Genomic DNA, 25,196 nt, shown 5'->3' with positions numbered 1-25,196 from the left:
GAATCGGCGTTAACAGATATTGTTAACTTTTGCCATCTGGCATGTCTAACAACTTGCTGTGTAGATAGAGGAACTTTCATTCTTCGTACATAGTGTGTCAATTTTTAAGGTGCTTTGCCAAATTCATAAAGGTAATAAACTTTCTAGCTACCGCTCGTAGAAACACTTTACAAAAGAGCTTATCAACATCCTTCGGCTTGTACGTTCTGATTCCCCAATAGTGAAATTACTCTGAACAATGTGTTTGTTTTTGACTTATAAACTAGAGGGTTCCCCCAAATGAACATGCCATTTTGTTTATACTTAAAGCACTGCCTTCTTTGAATCTCAGCCTTAATTTGAGCTGCTAAAAGGAAGGAGAGAGGAAAAGTGTCTGTGTGTTCAAAACACAGGGGACACAGAGTTGTGTGCCAGCTTAGGAGGATGATGGCTCAGTTTATATGAGAAAAAGTGATTTGTGTAGTACTGATTATACATTACTCACAAAAAGTTAGGGATTTTTGGCTTTTATGTGAAATTTCAGGATGAACCTAAAATGCCCTATATTCTTTACAGGTGGACTTAATGTGACCTTCTCTAAACATTTGAATGCACATTTCTAACTGTTCAATATTGTTTAATGCTGTTCACAGCTTGGTGTTCTCTAATAAGGAGCTTAATGGCAAAATTCACAACAGGTGTTTCATCTATGAACTGACCAATAAATTCCCTGGTTCTATCAGAATTGGTATTTAAACAGTCTTGCTAAACATAGATTAAAGAATTTGACATGATGAGACCTGGATGACATCTAACAATTGATTAACAGTATCCATTGCAAGGCTTCAAAAGAGAATGTCCTCAGACGGAAGAGGACATCAGCTGGTTGCAACAGAGATGCAGAGAGACTAGAAGAATCACAGAAAGGCACAGAAAGCCATTTCTTCATAGTGAAACCTGATGAAAAATGCTACTCAACTCCAGGCATACTTAAGACCATTCGAAACCATTTACATCAGCGTGGTCTGCATGCTGGATGACTTACAAGGACACCAGACCACACCACCAGGTGCAGACATTGTCTTACATGGGCCAGGAAGCGTTTACGCTGAACAAGGGACCAGTGGGCCTCCGTGCTGTTCTCTGATGAAAGTCAATTCACACTGAGCAGAAATGATGGCCGCTAACGATGTCGGAGACGTAAAGGGGAGCACGATGCATTAGCCACTGTTGGCTTTTGTTTACTAAATTGAGGATATAATCATTGCATGCTTCTACTTTCATGAAATAATATCACTGTAGCTTGAACTTTTTACATGTTTCATAAATTTCACCTGAAAACCAAATATCCCTAACTTGTGAGTAGTGTAAAGCAAAATGAGTTTGATTTGTAGAGCCCTAGTCCCTTAACATGTTGCTTCAGGCTGTTTTTAATGTTAGTGTTTACTCATTTGTTATGTTCATTTAGGGCAGGGGTCTGAAACTCAAAATCCTGTAGGGCTGGTGTTTTGTAACTTTTACATGTAACCCTGATAAAATGAAGTCTTGTTCTACAGAGTCCTGCTAATTGTTTAATTATTTGACTCAGGTGTTTTGAAGCTGAGACTCGTCTAACAGCTGCAGGACACTGTCCCTGTAGGTCAGGAGTTTAAGACCCCTGTTGTAGGGGTAACGTCTCTGATTACAAAAACGTCAACATATAAACAGCTTTTAATGTCATTATGTCTTGATCCTGTGATCTTTAATCTAATCTGATCCATACACAAGAGTTGTGTGGTACCTAGGGGCGTTAAAAGCAAACTTTAACGCACGTCAGCAAACCTTTAACTATTCCTAGAAACTTCTCAGAGAATATGGACTGCTGGAGAATATGTGACCAAAGCATAGGGTAATTTACAGTATATATGTACAGTACTTTCAGACAATTTGATGGAAAATGTGATCTCTGTACATGTCAACAGCACAGTGCTCTTCATGTCCTTTTAGACATAAACATGATGCTCTTACCAGCAAAGGCAAAACCAGGTCAGCAAAGTAAACAAAAGCTGCTCCAAGTGTGAATCCCACAGCCACCGGTAGGAAGGCAAATGAACCGTACTTCCCAGAATCCTCTGCCATGTCGATTGCTGGTGCCAGTAATGACCAGTAGGAAGCAGCCAACATTACCTGAGACATGCAAGAAAAGAAAATAGAAAATATTATTTATAGCTCTGTACTGGTGTTGTTAGACGACACATACTATAAACTCATAATTAGTGCACAAATATTTTTCTATCTTTTTAAAGCCGCTACACAGAGAATTTGAAAAATTTAATTGTTTTATAAAGAGCTACAAACAAAACATGTTCTAAAGGAAAGATGCCAAATTTAGGTGTAACCATTTATTAAAACAAAATAAATAATGGAGTGACTTTCCCAAAGACTTCCATCTACATAGGAAAAGTGGTGACGTTCAGGGAGGCAAAAAGAGTGCACCTCTCCTGACTCCCAAAGGACTTTTGGAATTTTTTTTTTGTTACAGTATTAAGAAACAAGTCTTGTGCAGAACCTGGGTTCCCATTCCCCCAAACAGCGCTGGGAGAGGGGAAGGCACAACAGTTTGTGTGTTGTGACTGCACCAGTCTTTTAACGTCTCCCATTTGCCGCAAGTGTAGAGAACACTTCTCTGCAGAACATTTTGACCTTCACATTTCTTTAGTGCAGTTAATATACAGACTAATATGTAAAAAAGGACAGACTTACAGGTACTTTTATTTAATGCTAGTATGTTTTGAATATGACTTGCAAATATAATGTGTTTCATCTTTCGTCTTTCATTCATTACTGAGAAGCAAAACTTCAGCATGCATATCTGTGATCTGGACTTTGACTAGGCCTTTACAACACCTTTTAATGTTTCCCTTAAACCACTCAAGTCTTGCTTTAGCAGTGTGCTTCAGGTCCTTGTCCTGCTGGAAAGTGAAACCTCCGACCTGGTCTCAGGTCACAGGCAGACTGACATGGGTTTTGCTTAAGATTATTCCTGCATTTATCATTATCCATCTTTCCCTTGACTCTCATCAGTTTCACAGTCTCTGCTGCTGAAAAACATCCCCATAGCATGATACTGCCACCAAGATGTTTTAATGTGGGGATGGTGTTTTTGGGGTGATGGGGTTCATTGGGTTTGCGCCAGACATTTCACGTTCCTTGTTGGGGGAAAAGTCTAATTTCAGTCTCCTCTAACCAGAGTACCTTCCTTCAAACATTTGGGGAGTCACCCACATGCCTTTTGAGAAACTCAAAACATGCCTTCTTATTTTTAACAATAAGAAATTGCTTTTTTCTGGCCACTCTTACATAAAGGCCAGCTCTACGAAGTGTATGTCTTATTGTGGTCCAAAGGATAGATACTCCAGTCGCTGCTGTGGAACTTTGAAACCCCTTCAGGATTACCTTTGTTCTCTGTGCTGCCTCTCTGATTAATGCCCTCCTTGCCTGGTCTGTGAGTTTTGGTGGCTGCTTTCTTTCAGCAGGTTTGTTGTGGTACCATGTGCTTTCCATTCAAAGATGATGAATTTGATGGTGCTCCACGGGTAGATCAAAGATACGGGTATTTTTTTTATAACACCACCCTGACATGTACTCAACAACCTTGTCCCTGACTTGTTTGGAAAGCTCCATGTTCTTCATTGTGTGATGACTCTTGCTTAGTGGTGTTGCAGCTTCTAGGGCCTATTAGAAATGGCGTGTTTATACTGACAGAACATGTGACACTTAGACTCCACACAAGTGCACACAAATGTGACTTTTGAAGGTAACTGGTTGCACCAAAAACTTTTTATGGGCTTCATAGGAAAGGGGGTGGAGACATATACACAAGAACCTATAGTTTTTGCTTTTTATTTGTTCATTTTTATATATTTCTTTCTCATTTCTCTTTACCAGCGTGAATAACTTTGTGCAGGTCATCACATAAAACAAGATAAAAAAATATATTTAAATTACAGGTGTAACTGTAATAAAATAGGTAAAACGCGAACGGGGGTGAATACTTTTGCAAGGCACTGTAAGCAGCCAATCAAAAGCAATTTCAGCATATTGTTAGATCGCAACCAACCTGGCGCTCAAACATAATGCAACATCGCAGCCTCAGGCATTCACTTTTGCATAATAATTTCCAAGTTGATTTTACATGGTTTAGTATAATTCTGGGTGCAGAAAACCCGTTTTATTCCAATCTGATTTGTGTCAAAGTGTCAAAAGTGAACACCAATCAAATTCTGTTTATAAGAAAAAGACACCTCACTTTCCCGGGGACTGCCAGCTGGTTTCTCATGAACCTGTCAGGGCTTCCATTTTTTAAAGCTACGATATTTGTTATAGAAATATAAGACAGAGTAAGGACTTTACTCAAAGTTTGATTCTGTTTTGTATGCAGGCATGTATCTGATAAGCTTTGTGACTATGTTAAAATTATTATGTGTTTTATGCTGGTTTTATTAAGTTGTTTAAAAGGGGGATTTTATCATACTAAATTAGGATCCCGTAAAACCCTGTAAAATCTATCTATTTGGTTTATATACAATTGTCTACTGTTACTATAAGGGAGTCTCCTATTTAAGTAAAATAGTCAAGAAACATCTGGATTACATTTATTCAGAAGAGAAGAAAATTTAGTGAATAAAGTCATAGGATTTCACAAGTGCAACAATCAGTGACTAGGATTCTCTACCTGTATATGTCTGGAGGTCCACAATAGCTAGCTTTCACGTGAGGTCACATAACTATGCCGCGAGAGCGCGGAATGCAGATGGAGGGCAGGAAGTGAAGTAGCCAAGGATTTGCCATCTGTAAACACGCCCATGTTTTGTGCCGTTTACGGCTGCTCCAATCGCTCCAGCAGAAAAAAGGAAAAGCATTATTATCGAGTGCCAGTTGTCATTCATAATGGTGAAAGATGTAAAAAAACTAACCGAAAAACAACGTAAAAAGTGGATTACAAATCTACATCTGCGGTCGGGAGGAGCAGAGTCTGCTAATGCGAGTGTCTGTAGCGACCACTTGGTCAGCAGTAAGTAGCAGTCCAACTGTTTTTTTGTGGTTCTGTTTACCATTAGTTTGTCATGAAATGCCTATTTATGTAGTAATGATTGTTAAGCTAATGTAGCCGTAGAGAGGCGTTGTATGTTTGTTTTAGCCACTACTCCTAACCGCTAACATGTCCACTAATATATGAATATATGAACTAACACTCACCTTGACAAAGACCAAAACGATAATTATCGCGGAGCCGTTTGGTGCCAAGGTTCTGGATCCACCCGCTGACAAAAAAGTTTTATGCCTCCAGACTTTTGTAGGCTTTCATCTGCTGTTTAGTGTAGTAAGACGTTTGAAGTGCCAGATAGTTCGTGATATCAACAGCCTCGATTAACGGCGAATCTTGAGGTTCTCTCGAAAACTCACTCATCTTGATGAGATACGGGACACATCCAACATATCTGTGAATTAACTGTTTGTATCTTCGCCTGGAAAGTAGATCTAAATCCCTACAATACGGACTCTCCACAACTGTTGCCTCCATTGACATTTTACTTCATGCCCTCCATCTGAAATCGCGCCCTCTTCGCGCGTCATCAAAATCACGTGACTGAAACCCGGCTATGGACTGTCAGTGGAATTTTGTCACTATATGTTTTTAGGTCAATCAAACTTTCAAGGAACCTTTATTTGTTATTCCGTGACTTCCTGTTTCCTTCGGGTATAAATGAAAAGATAAAGAGGGTAATTTTTTAAGCCACTCTTCAAAATGGGAAAGATAAGAGAGTATGACATTCAAAAACGGATATCTGAGTTTTCCACTCATTTCACTACTCACTATCTGAGTAGTGAAACTCAAACTTTTTTGGACTTTTTACAATAATCTACCGCAGTAATGAGCACGAGCCACTGTAAATTTACTCGTACACGTACTCGTCGTCTTCCGCTTATCCGGGACCGGGTCGCGGGGCCAGCAGACTCAGCAGAGACGCCCAGACGTCCCTCTCTCCAGACACCTCCTCCAGCTCCTCTGGGTGGAGCCCCAGGCGCTCCCAGGCCAGCCGAGAGACATAGTCCCTGCAGCGTGTCCTGGGCCGTCCCCTGGGCCTCCTCCTGGTGGGACGTGCCTGGAACACCTCCCTAGGAAGGCGTCCAGGAGGCATCCGGTATAGATGTCCGAGCCACCTCAACTGGCTCCTCTAGATGTGGAGGAGCAGCAGCTCTACTCCGAGCCCCTCCCGGATGGCCGAGCTCCTCACCCTATCTCTAAGGGAGTGCCCGGCCACCCTACGGAGGAAGCTCATTTCAGCCGCTTGTATCCGCGATCTCGTTCTTTCGGTTATGACCCAAAGTTCATGGCCATAGGTGAGGGTAGGAACGTAGAACAACCGGTAAATCGAGAGCTTTGCTTTTCGGCTCAGCTCTCTCTTCACCACAACGGACCAGCACAGTGCCCCCATTACAGCGGCAGCCGCACCGATCCGTCTGTCGATCTCCCGCTCCATTTTTCCCCCACTTGTGAACAAGACCCCGAGATACTTAAACTCCTCCACTTGAGGCAGGAACTCCCCTCCAACCTGAAGAGGACAAGCCACCCTTTTCCGGTCGAGTACCATGGCCTCGGACTTGGAGGAGCTGATCTTGATCCCAGCCGCTTCACACTCGGCTGCAAACCGCCCTAGCGCATGCTGTAGGTCTTGGCTAGAGGGGGCCAGCAGGACCACGTCATCTGCAAAAAGAAGAGACGAAATCCACTGGTCCCCAAACGGATCGCCCCTAATAAAGGGCCCCCGATTCCATACTCCTGGAGCACCCCCCACAGGACATCACGAGGGACACAGTCGAATGCCTTCTCCAGGTCCACAAAATACCTGTGAACTGGTTGGGCAAAGTCCCATGAACCCTCGAGCACCCTGTAGAGGGTATAGAGCTGGTCCAGTGTTCCACGGCCGGGACGAAAACCACACTGCTCCTCCTGAAGCAAGCTTGGCCTCACGGTACCCGTCAGCCGCCTTAGGAGTCCCACAAGCCAACCACAGCCGATAGGACTCCTTCTTCAGGTTGACAGCATCCCTTACTGCCGGTGTCCACTACTAGGTTCCGGGATTTCCACCGCTGAGGTCTCCATCTTCGTCCGCCACCCAATCCTCTTTGCACCGGTCCCTCACGGTTCCCCCTGCAGGTGGTGGGCCCACTGGGGAATGGCCTCGCGTCTCTCGTTCGGGCTTGGCCCAGCCGGGTCCCGCGAGGAGCAACCCGACCACCAGGCGCTCTCCAGCGAGTCCCGACCCCAGGCCTGGCTCCAGGGTGGGACCCCGGCTCCGCCGTACCGGGCGACGTCACGTGCCTCGATGTTTTTGTCCTCATGAGGGATTCTTGAACCGCTCTTTGTCTTACCCATCACCTAGAGCCTGTTTGCCATGGGAGACCCTACCAGGGGCATTTAGGCTCCAGACAACGTAGCCTCTAGGATCATTTGAGCACTCAAACCCCTCCACCACGTTAAGGTGGCGGTTCAAGGAGGAACATGTTTAAACTGTAAGTTTAAACATGTTATAATGGGTCATTTTTCAAATAACTGCGGTGTCAGAGCTACAATCCAATATATCCTTGTGGCCTGGCAGTTGCATTTCCTACCACCTCACGGTATTTTAAAATAGAAGCTATTTTATTATATAGCTGATAATCATGTCAACACAAGCATCAGTTTTTACCTAAATTTCAGAGGTTTTCACAACTTGACCTCATAACACAGTCGATGAACCTATAATCAAGGATTCATTTTATCATGCACTTGAGCCTTTGTCATAATTACTTTCATTCGCCAGCGAATCAGCGACACTGTTCTCCAATCTGAGGCATATTATGCACTCCTTATCCAATTGAGTCAAGGTATGAAGACCTACATTTAATGAAAGTGCAGTGTGTGTCTGTGTGTATTGTTTTTTTATGTTATAAATGTATTGTGTTATAATGCAGAATGATATGATTCATAATATACCATTTTCAAAATACAATAATTCTAACTTCCTGGTCTTGTTTATGGACTGCATGGTGAACTAGTTGGTAGCACTGTTGCCTTGCAGCAAGAAGGTCCTGGGTTCGAATCTTAGTCTGGGCTCTTTCTGCATGTATTGTGTATGTTCTCTAAACTGTCCTTAGGTATATGTACTCGGACATTACAAAAAAATGGATTCAATCCAATGATAGAGTCAATTTCAAAGTCAATCACATTCATTCCAATTTGAACCTAGAGATCAAACGATGCAGCCAAGTTCAGTTTATCAAAGAAAGCTACATCAGGTAATATACTAAAGAAACAAAAACTCCCACCAAAACCTCACTTAGAAAATCTGAACAACACCTTTAATAGCCAATACTTGCATAAATCTGGTAAAAATCAAAGTTTCTGGTATTTAAGCTACTTTACGGCTGGATGTCATACATTTAGATGGGCATAACTCAGAGTCACTGCCTATTATAGGCCTGCTGCTGTGTTGGGATGAAAACATTCCATTATCTTGCTTTGCAAAGAGTAACACATAAAGAATCATGATATAACACAACTAAATATATATTTTTATCTAACTAACTGGATCAGTGATGGTGTCTTTAGTATCTGTCCTGTTTCATCTATTGCAATTGCATTAGATGTTCTATTAGGCCTTTTTTTCCTACTCACCTTCCTTAAAAAGAAAACTAAAACATAGATTGATCTCTGAAAAAGCAAAAGATGTAGATGAAAGATGTGGTGTGGATTAAATTTCTTATATGTGAGAGAAATAGAGGTGAAAGATTACTTCAACACTTCAGCATTTACTAATGACACAAAATATAAAATATCCAAGTTAAATGTCAATTATGTGACATCACTTAACCTCATGGAGAACACTGAATTGACCTTGGATGACCTAAGATATGAAAAAGACAAGATATCAAATTTTACAGAACCTAATATCAGTGGAAAATCTGCAATACTTAGAAAAAACATATGTACCAGTGTCTATATAGTAGGATCTGATTGAAGCTTTGAATGTCAATTTATTTTTTTAACCTTTTATTCAACCAGGTAAGTCCATTGAGAACCAATTTATATTTGCAAAGAGAACCTGGCCAAGAGGCATAAGAAAAAGTGAAACTGTCCAAACAATCATAATATAGCACTCAGAAAACAGCAACAATCCTAAAAAAACATTGACACAAAATATGAGCAATACAATTCATGGAGATCTTGTGAACTATCAGAAGCATGTGCACTGATCAGACACCGTTGCTCATAATGAAACAGTAAAGGTAGATTAACGGAATGTAGGTACAGAGGATCTAATAAAGGTTTGAGTGTTGACTGATTTATTTTTTTTAAGTTTATAATTTATTATCAATGCTTATAATTATTCCTACCAAATGGTAAGCAAATGATAACCAAAATCATTTTTGTTCAAATTCTAAATGGCAGAACACTAAAATAAACCATTTTCAGACCTCGTTCACTTTCTGGATTTGGTCTGACTTTTGCTTCATTATTTCCACACAGGGGTTTATTCCTCACTATATCATCTATTTAGTGAAGTGTATTAGCCCTCTCTGCAGCAAACACCCATACAACATGATGCTGCCATCCCTGTACTTCACATTTGGAATTGTGTCCTCACACTTGCAAGCCTTCCTCTTTTTCCTCAAAATGTAAAATGGTTCATTATGGCCAAACACTTCAATTGTACTTTCGCAAGACCACAGAACGTCTCCAAAATTTCCCCCCTGAGTGCATTAGCAACATTTAATCTGTCTTTCGTGTACTTTTGGAGTAATAGCTTTTTCCTCACTGAGTGGCTTTTCAGATGATTTTGGTTTCATGGATAATGACACTGCTTACCAGCTTCATCCAGCATCTTCACAAAGTCTTTTACTCTTGTTCTGGGATTGATATGCACATTTTGCACCAAAATACATTATTCTCTGAGACACAGATGTTTACACTTGCATATAACTGTTTGAACAGATGAACTAGCACCTTAAGGCATCTGGAAATTGTGTCAAAGGATGAGCCAGACTTGTGAAAGTGCACAGCTCTCTTCCTGAAATCTCGGCAGATTTGATTTTTCCATGATGTCACTAATGAAGCAATGTGTCTGAGGTGTAGCCTCAAAATACACAGTTGTCCCTTTGTTTCCCTCAAAGGTTGTGAATTAAACCAAGTGCACAGAAACAAGACATCTTCACCTGGCCTTTCAAAGATAGTTCAAAGGTATAGTAACTTCTAACTTTGAAGAAAGCGTTAAAAACATCTAAACAAATTTTTATTATTCAGCTTTTAGCAAATAGAGAAATTGTGGTAATCTGCACTGACCTAAAACAAGAAATGTTTAGTCTGATTTTAATGTCAGCATTGAGCAAAATGGTTACGTCTTTTTATACAGTTTATTCAACTCTATCTGACAAATGAAACAATAGTCAAATACCTACTGTGTTTTTTGTGCAACTGTATAACCAAAATTTCTTTCTCTTTTTCATTATGTTTCTATCCAAGAACCTTTGTTCCATTTTCTTAGCAGCTGCCACACCGCAGGCCCATTTCACAATATCCACTTTCACTCATTAAACTTGAATTGAACAGTCTCTCAAGGCAACCGGAACTCCTGTTCCAACATCTAGTTCAACTTTTCTTTTTTAGTTCTTAGCAATGGCCAAATATTGGGGTTCTTGCTTTTATGAATGATAATACCTTTTTGCTAATGCATATTTTAATGTCTTTGGGTATAGCATTATATGTTTAAATGTATTACAAAGAATACTTTGCTAAATCCTGCTCTTGAAATGAAATGAGAATGTAGCTGCTTCTATTATATTTGGATATGCTGACATTTTCCAGTCAAGGGATGTAATAAGCACTCCCTCACTTTCTGTGCCTTAAATTTGCATTAGTATTCAAAAACACATCTAAGACAAAGGCAATGTGAAACAGAGGAATGTAAAGCCATTCAGGTCTGAGAGAATTTATCCAAGATGATGCCTGATGCATTGGTAACTGGCTTCAACATGGCAGCAGACAAAACTCTTGTTTTCAGAAACTTACTTTTTATTTTAATGGTGACAATTTCCATTAAGAATATGTTGCTATGAGAAGTTATCAGATAAAATGTAAGTAATTACAAAGTTAATAAAAGGTAATATAAATGTACCTTTATCACAGAAGATCATTCTATTTTATTGTGTTTTTAGATGTGTCATATATTTACCTGCTGCAATGATTTTAGCATGGGAAAAAAGGGAAAGGATATTATGTTGGTCTGATTGAATTAAAAGAACAGAAAGTTTGGTTTAAAAGAGAGTGATGTTTGAATTCAGACTTTTTTGTGTGTAAACCTCCCAGAAAATATGCTATTCTGATTGCACCCAAATCAACCACTTATCAAATCATCCAAATGTCCAAGGAGAGAGGTTGAGGGGCTGTAAAGCAATCTTTAGGGACACCCAAATAAAGCCCAGCAAGTACCAGGGCTGTCTCCTAAAAAGAATTCAAATGAGGAATTGGGTTGCCACCAGGGCAGATCTTCCTCAGGTATGACAGTAAGCAGATCACAGTGTGTTTCCACCTGCAGTGATGCAAATAATGCTGGATGCTGCTGCAGTTGGCACAGAAGATTGGGGTAACATAAAAACAGTGTCCAGATGGTAAGTTCAGGTTGAAAGGGGTTTATTTACAAGGTTCTGAACATAAAGAGACTAGATTTACAAAATCAAAACCTTCCAAAAACAAACTCTCCACAAGCTATAGACCAATATTAGCCAAATCACAAGAGACCAAATTTACACAGCACAGGCAAACAGGAGGCACAAGGGGGCAAACAGTGTGCACAGTTCAAGGCTGCCCCACCGAAGGAGTCTTCCTCAGAGCTTCTTAAAGGATCAGATGGTGGATTGGCAGACGTGATTGGTCCAGTGTCCCAAGGCCAGTCCAATGGGAGATCTGCAGGAAGGAGGCGGGCCCAGAGTCAGAATCAACCAATCCTATCAATGTGCTGCCACAGTCAAATCTGCATGTTGAAGGCTGCACCACTGCATTGCAGGTCAAAGGCCGTAAGACAAGGGCAGATCGTGCTCAGTTATGACAGTAAGCAGGTTCACACTGTTTCTTCTCCTGCAGTGGTGCAAATACTTCAGGATGCTGGCCTGGTATGAAGAAATGCATCAAAGAATCCACTTCTCTCCAAGAAAAAGAGCAAAGACAGACTGATAATCTGCAGGATAGGGTTGTCACATACTGTGTAAAATGCTCGATACTCAATACCATTTTCAATATCCCTGCAACCTTTTTTGAGGGCACATCTTTCTAATACAGATTACAATAAAAAAATGACAACATGTTGTGTCAATTTGTTGCTGATAAACTTACATCTTCAGTTAACATTTACTACAATGGAGACCCAATGATGACGTTTGCTGTAGGACATGTTCCTGCTTTAATTCACACCCACAGTTGAATGGAACCACTGCATAGTATAAACACCGCACCGGGGAAATACATCTTGATGGGGGAACTATGGCCAGCTTAACGCCATAATGGTCCGTCCACAAATAGCTAACATTTACGCAAATAAAGTTTGCTTGTGCCGTCTGGCATGTTTACTCCTTTAATGTTGCAGGTACAGGCACGTTGCTGATTTTTTCAAATTGTTATATAGTTATATATTGCTAGCACACCTAGCATCAGGGCTTCAAACCTTTTGCGTTTTCCTTTTCATCTGCCTTATAAGAAAATACTTCCAAACAATGCTTTTGCATTTGCCCTGTCAGCCAAAGAGGGTCCTAAACGCTCATCTCTGGAAGTCTATGCTATATTAGCGGAGTTTAAAACTTCGAGCAGCAGTTCTTTTTATTTTTATTTTATTTAGCCATGCTCAGCTTAACTGTAGCTCCTTTTTAAAGAGAGTTTTCTTGTAGATGTAGTATGATTGTATGTAAGTATTTTGACTTTCCTTCCTTTTTGTCAGGGTCCTTAGGGGCCAAGCTACTGCTCTCAGACATTTCGTCTGACTCCTTCTTTGTGTTAATAATTGTCCTGATCTCCTCCTCCTTACTGTACGAATCACTATACAAGTCTTCACTTATTTCACTTGGAGACTGCAGCCATTGTATTGGTTTCTGGATTAAAATGATTCAATACCAAATCTATTTTAAAACCACAGTTCAAGATTTGTGAAACCTTTATTATACTGATGAAAACACACAAAAAGAGTATTTCAAATGCTTATTTTGGAGTTATTGTTTGGTAACATTCATGCAAGATTAGTCTATGGAGTTTAAGAACTGTTCAATGCAATGAATGCAATTGTTCAATACCTCTAACAGTTGGTGAAATCCAAAGAAAAATAAGTAAAAAACTCCCAGAAGTGTTTAGTAACAATGATAATAGAATTTCCACAGGTAACGTGAAGACCACTCTAGGCACTGGACTCAAGGTATTTGTGTCCTTGGTTTCCTTTCAATATATTTTCTCCTTTCAGTGCTAATGGTCTCCATCTGTGTTGATTTGTGACACCAGGCGTTTTTGATAAAACAGAGGTACGTGACTCTGCTGGAGGGAGAGTAGGCTGGACCACGTAGGTGAAACAGACAAAATGAGGTTCACTTAAAGTGAAACACAAACACACTTTAAGACTGCTTCAATAAATCAGGTACACCTTGTTATCTCTGAGGTGCAGTAAGAGTTGCACATTTGAAATGGAACCAAAGAAAGAAAAAAAGTGGGAGGACTAAATGTATGTCCTGCTACCAAAATCAGTGTCTGTGTATAGCAATTAGTAAGCAAAGATTTTACACAGCAGTAGGTTTTCTACTACAACCCGAATTGCTGAATGGTTACCCACTGACTGTACTTTGTCTCACTTTTTGCATAAGTTTAAATTTTAAACGTACCAAAAGCATTTCAGATCAACAGCAACTAATGATTACCATTTTGAAATAAATAAATTAGGTCAACCAAAACTATAAAATAAAGGACATCCCCAGTGATCATGAACATTCCAAGTGTATTTTGGAAGCATTCTTTCAGTGTTTTGAAAATGTCAACGGAATGATCAGCAGGGTATTTCCCAATAAGTGCCATGCCAGGACACTTACAGAATAAAAAAAAAAAAAGACTAGATGACAGAAAGCATAAATTAGCTAAATCAATATTGCCACCATTAACGCCACTCTTTCAAACACCATGGGGTGCTCTGGTCCTACAAAACTTGTAAGCAATCATCTGGGTGCAGCATGATCAATTTTGTAATCAGCAAACTCCAAGCTGAACAGCAGGTTCCATCTAAGTGATAGGAGTCGATTTTAGAAAATAGGAGCAAGCTTTACATAGAATGTTAAGTGCAAGTGTGGTCGATGGTTCTTGCAGTAAAACAAGAAGTTATCATAGGATGTATGAAGAAATGTAATTTCGACTGAATTATTTTATGGGCTCACCCGTTCTTACGTACCGAAATATAATCGTAGCAAAAATGTAAACTTCTGTACCAAACCCGGACTCACAGTGACTCTTTCTTGTCTTATAGTGCTAGTGATTGGAGAATAAACTACACACAGTTTTACCTTCAGATGCTGTGCAATAGGCAGAAAATTCAAAGAGGTGGAAATTCTTCAGGAAGGACAAATTGCTTAACACAGGATATCTACTTCACTAAATGAACTTCAAAAACACATTGAGGCAAATATGACCCTGATATAGAAAGGGCAAATCAGATGGTATTGCAGGTTTCCATCCCACAATCAATAAAGTTTTGCTTTCTACAGCAGTGACCAAATGCAAATTAATCTATACTGAAGGTGAGAGGAGGCCAGCTTGGGCAGAGCCACACTGTGAGTATGTTCTTTTTTAATAACCTGAAATTCCACTTCAATGCTCTCTTATCAGCAGATATGCATGTTTATCTTTGTCTATTTTATTTTAATCTCTCAAAGTACCCTGATTTTGGCCAACCTGATATGTCTCATCCTGGCCTCCTTAGTTTTTGTATCTCAGTGCCCTTCTTCTCACAGAAAATATTGGTCCTTCTAGACGTCCACCATCATTAGGTACAGTTCCTGACAGTACTAGTGATGGTATTTTGTCTCTAATGCCAGGTGGCCAAAAATGTGGTTAAATGAACAGTTGTGGTCATTTAGCAGCATTTCAGATAATTACACAGTATAGTATAGCACGTTTCCTGTAATTGCTTTCTGTAAATGCCTATAGAGTGGCAAAAGTGATGTACAAAGCACTCTTTAGCTACTTTAAAGTGTACACTTTAATCCATGTAATCAATGAGTGGAATGAAAAGGCTATAGTTAAAATAAAACAAATTTAAAGCGATGCTGGCTAAGTCCATAAGATGTACCAGAATGTGTTTCTATTTTCTCAAGAAGCTCTTCCAGTGTGATTCTGAGGCATTTCATCAGACTTAAAAACAGCTTTTAGCAAACTAGATCTAGGGCAGAGACAATTTATTTATGGTCTGAAAGCTGCAAGATTTTGGGGAGTGGGACTTTAGTAATCATCTAGACTAGGGGTCTGCAGACTGCAGCTCCGGAGCCACATATGTATATTTAATGCTACAGAATTGAGCACTGAGATGTTTTAAAATGTATAACAAATAGTGTCACAAATAGTGTAAGAAATATTGTTTTTTATCAAGCAATTGTTTTGTCAATAGGATGTCATTAATTATAAAAAATTAAATGTCCCGTTAAGGAAAATGTGTTGAACTTAAAAACAAAAGTAAAATTGTTCTTCTTTAAATTAAAAATCTACATACATTTGCCATAGTGGGTAACTAAAACTTTGCGCCCACCACATTTAAATAAATCAAGCCAGTAGTGATACCGCTATGACACCTACATCAATGGTGCAGGACAATGTGTATCTTTACAACAAAGAACACTTCAGCATTGTCTTCCTACTTACAGTATTTGACACAATTTTTAGGCATGTGGAAGAATTTCACAGGATGAATGCCAAAACTTAAGAATGCCTTGTCTGCCACACGCACTGCACCGCTGCAACAGGATTTACTCAAATGACCCAGCAATGACCCAATAACAATGTTACTCAAACCGCTATACTCTGCTGACTCTTTGTGTGTACTGATAAAGATGTGTTCATCTTGGTATGCTGAATGCTCAAACTAGCTTTATTCAGCTAATATTTATTTGACCAATTGAGGACATTTAACAGAGTAAAAATAAAATCATTCAAATTTTGTTTTCAGATATTTTATAAATGGAAACTGAATTAAACACAACAGTGTTGTCACGGATAAAATGACTTATTCTAACATAGTTAAACAATTTGAATTCTAAACTTTATATCCCACATCAAAAACTTTACAAATACTTTACAGATGTGACAGGAACTAATGTCCCCCAAAATGTGCTTTATTTCTTAACATATTGACCCACAAAAAACATGTTTAGATAAATTGACAAACATGCTAATATAGGAAACTGTGTGACAGCAACTTAACATTTAGTTTGCCTGTGCTAAATAATTACCATTTAAAAGAAAAAAAAAACATCAACCATAAAGATCAACAACATAGCAATAGTGTAGGTCCCAAATTTCATTGTTCCTCTCACTTTAAAAATTAAAAAATGTAATTTTTGCAAAAGAGGAAGAATAGACAGAAAAATCGACAATCAGTGTGTGCTCAAAAAATGTGGCCGGTCACATAACAGATCAAAAGACAAAAAGATCAAAAGAAAACCAGTGGCTTACCAAATATTGCAAAGCTCTTACATTAGTGGGAACCTGTAGCACTCATGATGAACCTTTTGTAGCACTAATGAGAGCTAGGAGAAGACGCTCGTTTGTATTTTTCAGACATTGTATTTAAGTTCTGTCATTGTTGTCCTTGCTTTGTTTCTTTTATTTCTGCCCAAAAACTGATTGGCTTTAACTTGAACCAAACTCAATATTGACCTGTAAAGTTAGTAAAAAAGCATCACATAACATAACTTGGACATTTTGGGGAAATTAAATGTGGGTTACCGGACATATGATCTCTTTCATCAAAGACTTTGTTAGTTAATGACTTTGTGATAATCATATATATTTTTTCTCTCACAGAAAACCACCTCTATTTTGTATTTTGTTTTGTATCATCCTCCAGGCCCTTACTCTCAGTTTTTTTTATCAGTTCTCAGACTTTGTATCTGATTTATTGTTAAATACTGAAAAAGTCATTATAGTGGGGGATTTTATCATTCATGTTGACAGTGATAGCCTAAATATAACCTTTAATGCTAAATTGGACTCAATTGGCTTTGCTAAAACCATCTGTAGACCAATCCACTTTTATATTCATACTGTGGACCTTAGGCTGGCATATGGCACTGAGTATGAAGAAATAACAGTATTTCTTCATAACCCCGTCCCATCTGACCATTTTAAGTAACATTTGAAGTTTAATGTAACTGAGTACTCCACCCCGAAAGAAAATTTCATTATAGTAGATCATTTTCAGACAATGCTGTAACAACTTGTATTTTTATTTCCTCTTCGTCGCAGATGGCAGAAATATTATTTCTTTGCTTTTACAAATAATGTTCTTGTTCATTGGCAATTTAGCCCCATTGAAAAGCACGCTCTCTGGTTTGGTTCAGAACTGTGTATTTTAAAGTACAATGTTATAAAATTGGAGAGAAAAGGCTGCTCTACCCACCTAGAGGAGTCTTAATTAATCTAGAAAAATAGTCTACTGTTAAAAGGATGCTTTGCCAGGCTAGAACAGCTTGTATCTCATCATTAATAGTGGAGAATAAGAATAATTCTAAATTTCCTTTTGGTACAGTTGCAAAACTGACAGAATCATAGCTCTGTTGAGCCATCTATTCCCTTAGTCCTCAGCAGTATTGACTTAATGGGATTTTTTATAAATGAAAGTAATTCTATTAAAAATAAAATCATTGGCATCCTCCTGAAAATTATTACTTCATCCTCAGTAAGTGAGAAAACATTGGAGGTAACAGTAGAACCCAAACTGCGTTTGGACTGTTTTGATCCAGTTGAATTTTTTGAGTTATCAAAAACATTCATCATAATCATTCTTCATTTGAACTTTCAACTTGTATGTTAGAAGCAATCCCAAACAAAATACTTAAGGAAGTGTTCCCTTTAATAGCCACTCCCTTTTTAGATATGATTAACCCTTCCTTAGTAAGTGGAAATATCCCGCAGACTTTACTTAAGAAAACTTTCGCTTGATCAAGATGACTTTATAAATTGCAGACCTATATCCAATTTTTATCTAAAATTCTTGAGAAAATAGTTGCTAATCAAATGTATGAGCATTTACACAATAATGATCAATTTGAAGAGTTTCAGTCAGGTTTCAGAGCTCATCATAGCACTGAAACAGCACTGGTGAAAGTCACTAATAATATTCTCATGGTCTCAGATAATGGACCTGTGTCTGTACTAGTTCTGTTAGATCTTAGTGCTGCATTTGATAAAGTTGATCACAATATTCTCTTTGAAAGGGTGCTGAAGGGCTCAGTGGAACTGCTCTAGGCTAGTTTAAATCTTATTTGTCTAACATTACGTAAATAATGAATCTTCTTCAAACTCTAGAGTTACTTGTGGTGGAATACCACAGGGTTCAATAATTGGGCTATTTCTCTTTACTAGAAATACCAGGAGTCCCCAACAAAAATAGCAGGAAGTCCATTACCTCCATCAACCAAACACATTAGGGTACGAACATCAACTGACAAAAATATTTTATTTCATTTTTATTTAACATTTAATTAACAATAGAGTTGTTGCTTTTTTAAGCTACTGATTTATTACTCATATGCCTATGAAATCATCTGCTCAACAGAAAAGTGCAATCCAATTTAAGTACCAATATTAAAAGCACTTTGAATGGCACAGTCAAGCTGGGTCTGAACATCTTGGTAAAACAATTCTGCTCTCCTTGTGCTTGTGGCAGGCAGAGCAATTTGCTTAACCTTTTCCTTAAGTTGTTGTCCTTTCAATTTAAACTTTTTTTCTGCCACCGCTTCTATGCACTCTTTGATTATTTCCCAGTCAGGGAAAGACTTTTTGTGCTTTCCTAAAATCCAAGTCAAGTCAAGTCAAGTTTATTTATATAGCGCTTTTCAGCAACAAGGCACTCAAGGCGCTTTACATAAGGACAAACATTACAATGATACAGAAAATCAAACAACAGAGGTAATTTAAAAAAAATAAATAAATAAAATAAAGAGAATAGAATGATGGATAAGAAAACGAAAGGAAAATTGGACTGAAAACTTTACTAATAATGTTTAGATAACACAGTCAAAGGCCACTCTAAACAAATAAGTTTTTAATCTTGATTTAAACCAACTTAGAGTTTCAGCGCTTTTACAGTTTTCTGGGAGTTTATTCCAGATTAGTGGAGCATGAGAACTAAAAGCTGCTTCTCCATGTTTGGTTCTGGTTCTGGTTCTGCAGAGTAGATTTGAGCCAGAAGACCTGAGAGGTCTGGGTGGTTGATACACTGACAACAAGTCTGTGATGTATTTTGGTGTTAAGGCATTCAGTTATTTATAGACTAACAGAAGTATTTTAAAGTCAATTCTCTGAGATACAGGGAGCCAGTGTAGAGACTTTAGAACCAGGGTGATGTGCTCCACTTTCTTAGTTCTAGTGAGGACGCGGTCAGCAGCGTTCTGGATCAATGCAGCTGTCTGATTGACTTTTTAGGCAGACCTGTGAAGACACCGTTGCAGTAATCAATTTTACTAAAGATGAACGCATGAATTAGTTTTTCATGATTCTGCTGAGACATTAGTCCTTTAATCCTGGAGATGTTCTTTAGGTGATAGAAGGCCGACCTTGTTACTGTTTTTATGTGACTCTGAAGGTTCAGGTCTGAGTCCATCACTACACCCAGCTTTCGAGCCTGACTGGTGGTTTCTAGCTGTATTAACTGAAGCTGTGCCTGAAGCTGTGCGCTAACTTTTAAACGCTCTTCCTTTGGTCCAAAGATTATTACTTGAGTTTTGTTTTGATTCAGCTGAAGAAAATCCATGCATTGATTTCTTCTAAGCATTTACCCAGCACTTGGATGGGTTCATAGTCACCTGGTGACATCGTAACGTATAGCTGTGTCGTCTGCATAGTTATGATAACTTACATTGTTGTTTATTAAAATCTGAGTTAGGGGGAGCATGTAGATAATGAATAGAAGGGGACCTAAGATGGACCCTTGGGGAACGCCACATGTGATTGTTGTGGTCTCAGATGTAAAGTTACTTACTGATACAAAAACGTCCCTGTCCTTCAAGTAGGATTTAAACCAGTTGAGTGCTGTACCAGAGAGGCCGACCCAGTTTTCCAGGCGCTCTAATAAAATGGAGGGATCAACAGTGTTGAATGCTGCACTAAGGTCCAATAATACCAGCACTGTGGTTCTTCCACAGTCTGCATTTATACAGATGTCATTGAACACCTTGACAAGAGCAGTCTCTGTACTGTGGTGAGCACGGAAGTCTGACTGGAAGACATCGAAGCGGTTGGTCATTGTTAGGAAGTTGTTTAACTGCTGAAACACAGCTTTTTCAATAATCTTGCTGATGAAAGGGAGGTTTAATATAGGCCTGTAGTTCTGTAGTAGCAGCTTGTCCAAGTTTTTTTCAATAGAGGTTTGATAATTGCTGTTTTCAGGGCCTGGGGGAAAACACTTGACAAAAGTGACGCGTTTATTATTTGTGTTAAATCAGATGTTATTAAAGGTAAAGCTTTCTTAAGGAAAAATCCACTCACAATGAACACTTATATGCTCGCAGTTGTGCTGAAAGAGACTGTGAAATCAGCCATGTGGCTCGTTCATATTGTTCCTCAGTTCATTTATTCTCCTTGGCCTACTGTCAGACCCAGGCGGATGGCTTTGGTTGAAGTTCTTACGCTTGGTTTCATCTCTTTATCAACTTTCCACTCTTTGTAAGTCCAACTGATTCAAAACTTAAAAGGCAGACTGGCGTTACTCCCTATGGAAGTTAAAAGGAAAGAATATGATTCTGTCTATTCATTTTTAAATGTGCAATTTTCCTAGTCCACTTAAAACTTTTTTTGACAAAGCCATCTTCTTTTACTCACTCATCTGTGCACCACCAAGTCATTGTACTGACAGCAAGCGTGAGCTCCCTTGCTAGTAATTTAGCTTTTACGCTGATAAAACTCAGCTATATTTACCCATAAATCCTAAAAAGATTTAAATCGGTTAGACCGACCACAGATAGATGTCTTTGGACGACAACTTCATCTCTGTTCATTCAATTAATCTGGACGGCATTAAATTGACCTCCGGTAATAAAGAAAAAAACCTTAGTGTTATTTCTGACTAGGACATGTCATTTAAAATCCCATATCAAACAGGTTCCTGAGATTTCATTCTTTCACCTCTGAAATACTGCCAAAATGAGAAATATCCTGTCCAGAAGTGATGCTGAAAAACTGGTCCATACATTTGCTCTCCTTCTCACAAATAAAGCCCTTAGTAATCAAGTTCCATCCCACATACTGTAGGAGATCTGATTGTTCCATATATTCCAACAGATCACTTCAGGTTTACTGATGGTTCCTTAAGTTTCTAAATGTAGAATTGGAGGTGGATCTTTCAGTTATCAGGCTTCTCTCTTTATACTCTAGACTTGAAAACTGGCTAAGAACCTAGCTGCTTAGCAGTCTTTCTCTCCCAGATAAAGCCACTAAAGGAGATACTACTGTCCTTTAAAGTTTTACTTTGCATTCACACAGAAAGTCCAGAATCAGTGCTCCTGTGCTCTTTTGTGTGTATGCTCTGCCCTCTCAAACCCAAGTCGATCATGGCAGCTGTCTGTTCACACTGAACCTGGTCCCACTGGAGGTTTCTTCCTGTTAAAGGGGAGTTTTCCTTTCCACTTTCGCTACATGCATATGCTCTGCATGAGGGATTGCTGCAAAATCAACAGCACAATTCAAGTGACTGTGCACTGTTGCTGCATGCTCATCCAGGAGGAGTGAATGCCGCAAGTCGATGACTCGATGCGATCTCCTGGGTTTCCTTAGATAGAAAACATTTTAACCAAAATAATTGAATTGAATAATAAACTGAATTTGCATTGTTTGATAACGAGGATCAACTGGAAGTATGTACTTGGAATCTTTGAGGAGACATGTATTATGAATTGGTGCTATATAAATAAACTGAATTGAAAATGAAATTGAATGACGAAACTACTTCCACAATGTTCAGTAAGAAGAAACTCATATTAAAGTTTATGAATGTGAGCACATTCTTTCAGTAATGGTCCAAATCTTATTAACATAAGTGTGGTTGGTATGTTGATTTTAATATTTTACCAAAACAGCTCTGAATACTTAATGCACTTTGCCTACAGTTCATTTCAAACATATTGGAATGAAATGCAATCAAACGAAATAGAAAAAGCCAACAGCTCAGCATGCAAGACCATTAAAACAAATGCTTTACACAGATTGATTCTTCAAACCTGTGAGGAGGCAGCAACCAGCTGCTATGTTCTGAGGTATGATCAAACAGAAATGCTTGGTAATTTAGAGAGTCAGGGTGTGAACTGATTCTCATTTATAGAGAAACCTGAATTGATATTCTATGCTGCAATGCAGATGATCATTAAAGCACACACAATATTTCTTGAGAAGTGGGATTTTCTGTGCCATTATAAGCACTTACAATTTCAAAAGTTTTCATATCCCCAAAATGCTTTTATATTTTGTCAAACAACAGCCACAAATGTCAGTGTATTTCATTGGGATTGGGATTGGTAATGGACCAAGACAAGTAGTCAGAAATTTTTAAGTTGAAGTAACATCACACATAATTTTCAGTTTTTTTTTTACAATTATAAATCCTGATACATTTACAAAGAGCACAGCTCCAGGAGTTTTATAAAGGTTTAGAGCAGTGTTTGGTTATAAAGCAATACCCAAACCGTGTGAACACTTTTCAAATTGCATTACCACAACCCCCCAGGGCAAGGTCACCAAATGAACCAACGGGTTTGGACCCTACAATTAAATTACTCAGAGAAGCAGCCAAGAAGCCCATTGTAACTATAGTGGGGCTGCAAAAGCAAACATGAGGAAGAAGCTCTGATCAGATGAGCAGAAACTGTTAATGTCTGGACTACCATACCCAAGAAAAGGACTAGAAGTTGTAATTGCACAGAAACGTGCCTCTACCAAGTATCGACTTAGGGAGGCAGAAGAGAAATTCCCTCTCCACCTTTTACATTTTTATTTCTAAACAATTATGAAAACCATCATTTCCATTCTGATTCAGAACCATGCAGTACTTTTTGTTGGTCTATCGCATAAAATCATGAAAAAAACATACAAGGTCATTGTAACTTCACAAAACTTAAACAGTTTAAGGGGAATGAATGCAATTGGAAAATACTTTGTTATGTAAAACACTGACCATTCTGAAGCCTTCATTAGTGGCAAAATTGTTCATTCATCTAAGCCTGATTTTACAATAATTTCATATATCCCTTCAAAATTGTACAGCCCCGCTGGGTATTAAAACTGTGGTTGTACAACAAAGAACCAGAGTTCTGAAGGAGCACTTTTAAGGTGTGCATTAGTGAGGGAAAATGGTAAAAGATGATAAACTAGAATACAGATGACCGAATAAATGTGATGGGGAGTGGAGAACAGATCAAACAGCCCCAGCAGTTTCTGGAAGCCACATGATACTGCTATTCACAGACAGGGCTCTTAGTCGAATATAAATTAAAGCAAAGCATGAAGTTCCTATCTTTGAATACTAAGCTGATGTGAAACATTCTGCCACTCCAGTTGCGCTGAGGCAGCATGGATGTGCCCTACAGAAAATAATCTCTCTGCTTCAATACTGAATGGAGTGCAGAACATACTTCAGTGAGACACTGGCATGCAGTTTATGTTGTCAGTTTTTTATATACTGTCTTCATTAGTATTTATGCTAAAGATCCAATGACTGACTCAAGTACATAAAGTCTTTCTTTTGGTTAAACTATGCTAGGTGCTTTATGTTGTTTTTCCTGCTCAGGGTCTTTAAGAAAGGTCTCACTTGTTTGTTTTCACTCTTGGACAATCTGGATGCCAACATGAAAATAAGTCAGTTCTTAACATTTATATTTTGATCAGTGGGGCCCTGTGAGATGTACTTTATTATAAACATCTGTAATAGACTTTAAGGAAGTATTTTTGGATTTTAAGTTAAAGATATTTTTTAAACAAAAATACTAAAAAACTTGGAATTCTAATCATTACAATTTATAAGTAGTGAACTGGACTGTCTGTAACTGAATTTGAATTTACATGGCACAAAAAGCAAAGAAAATTGTGTTTGGTTAATATTTACTTTGTTGTGAGAATGCTTTTGACAATCAATTTTAAACTGTTAGTAGGCCTGTTCTTTCCCCATAAATGGTGCCACAATTTAAAGGAAAATTAATTTGCGGGTTAAGCACAGAGCTGGATGATTGAAGTTTGGAGAAACCAGAAATATTACAATTTGACCCTAACAAACAGCGGCCTCAGTAGTGCATAGGAGAACCCTGAAAAACAACAACATCCTGGGGCCTTCTCCTCATGCTAGTCACCAGCTTGGGCACACACTGCTGCCGGGTTGCCTCCTATTCGTCAACCAGCACTTCCCACAAGTCAGCCAGTCTGTGTAGAGCACTGTGGCATAAACAACACGCCAAGATGAACTGCTAAAGCCAAGAAACATTATTATAAGAAAATAAAAGTCAACCAAACAACCTTACTTTTTGTGCTAACTTTATATTTCTATACGACTGGATATGAAGTGATTGGATATCTCATGTAAAGTGCCTTGAAATGACATTTGTTGTGCTTTAGCCTGATATTAAAAAGCTGAATTAAACTGAATTAATCATCTGGTTTAGATGATCGGTCACCATGGTAACTACCACTCAGAGCCCAACCTGTTCTGCAGCAGGTTACATTTCCAAATTAAAGATTAACATAAACCTTAAAATTTCATGACAAATGCATGTCTCAAGATATTCAAATGATTTAAATGAAAGAGCATAAACAGTCATCTGACTTCTTTTCCTACTCCCCAGGCAACACTGTTGAATTTGACTTTCATGAAAGAAAGCTTTATGAGAAGTTTGTTTGTGAAGTTACCATTTATGTACCCTAAAAC

General features: G+C 38.6%; 1 protein-coding gene across 4 annotated transcripts in view; it reads right to left on the bottom strand.

Annotated features, from left to right (window-relative positions):
- The window catches only part of LOC124875723 (zinc transporter ZIP11-like), a 210,338-nt gene that overhangs the window by 158,982 nt on the left and 26,160 nt on the right, over positions 1 to 25,196 (bottom strand). For all 4 annotated transcript variants that reach the window (XM_047378067.1, XM_047378069.1, XM_047378068.1 and 1 more), the window contains exon 4: positions 1,987 to 2,145. In XM_047378067.1, coding sequence (XP_047234023.1) covers positions 1,987 to 2,145 — 159 coding nt within the window. The remainder of the gene's footprint in view (positions 1 to 1,986; positions 2,146 to 25,196) is intronic.

Source organism: Girardinichthys multiradiatus, chromosome 10 (assembly GCF_021462225.1).
Source record: "Girardinichthys multiradiatus isolate DD_20200921_A chromosome 10, DD_fGirMul_XY1, whole genome shotgun sequence".
Lineage (NCBI taxonomy): Eukaryota > Metazoa > Chordata > Actinopteri > Cyprinodontiformes > Goodeidae > Girardinichthys > Girardinichthys multiradiatus.
The sequence above is the reverse complement of the archived record's forward strand: the minus strand, read 5'-3'. Positions and strand labels throughout refer to the sequence as shown.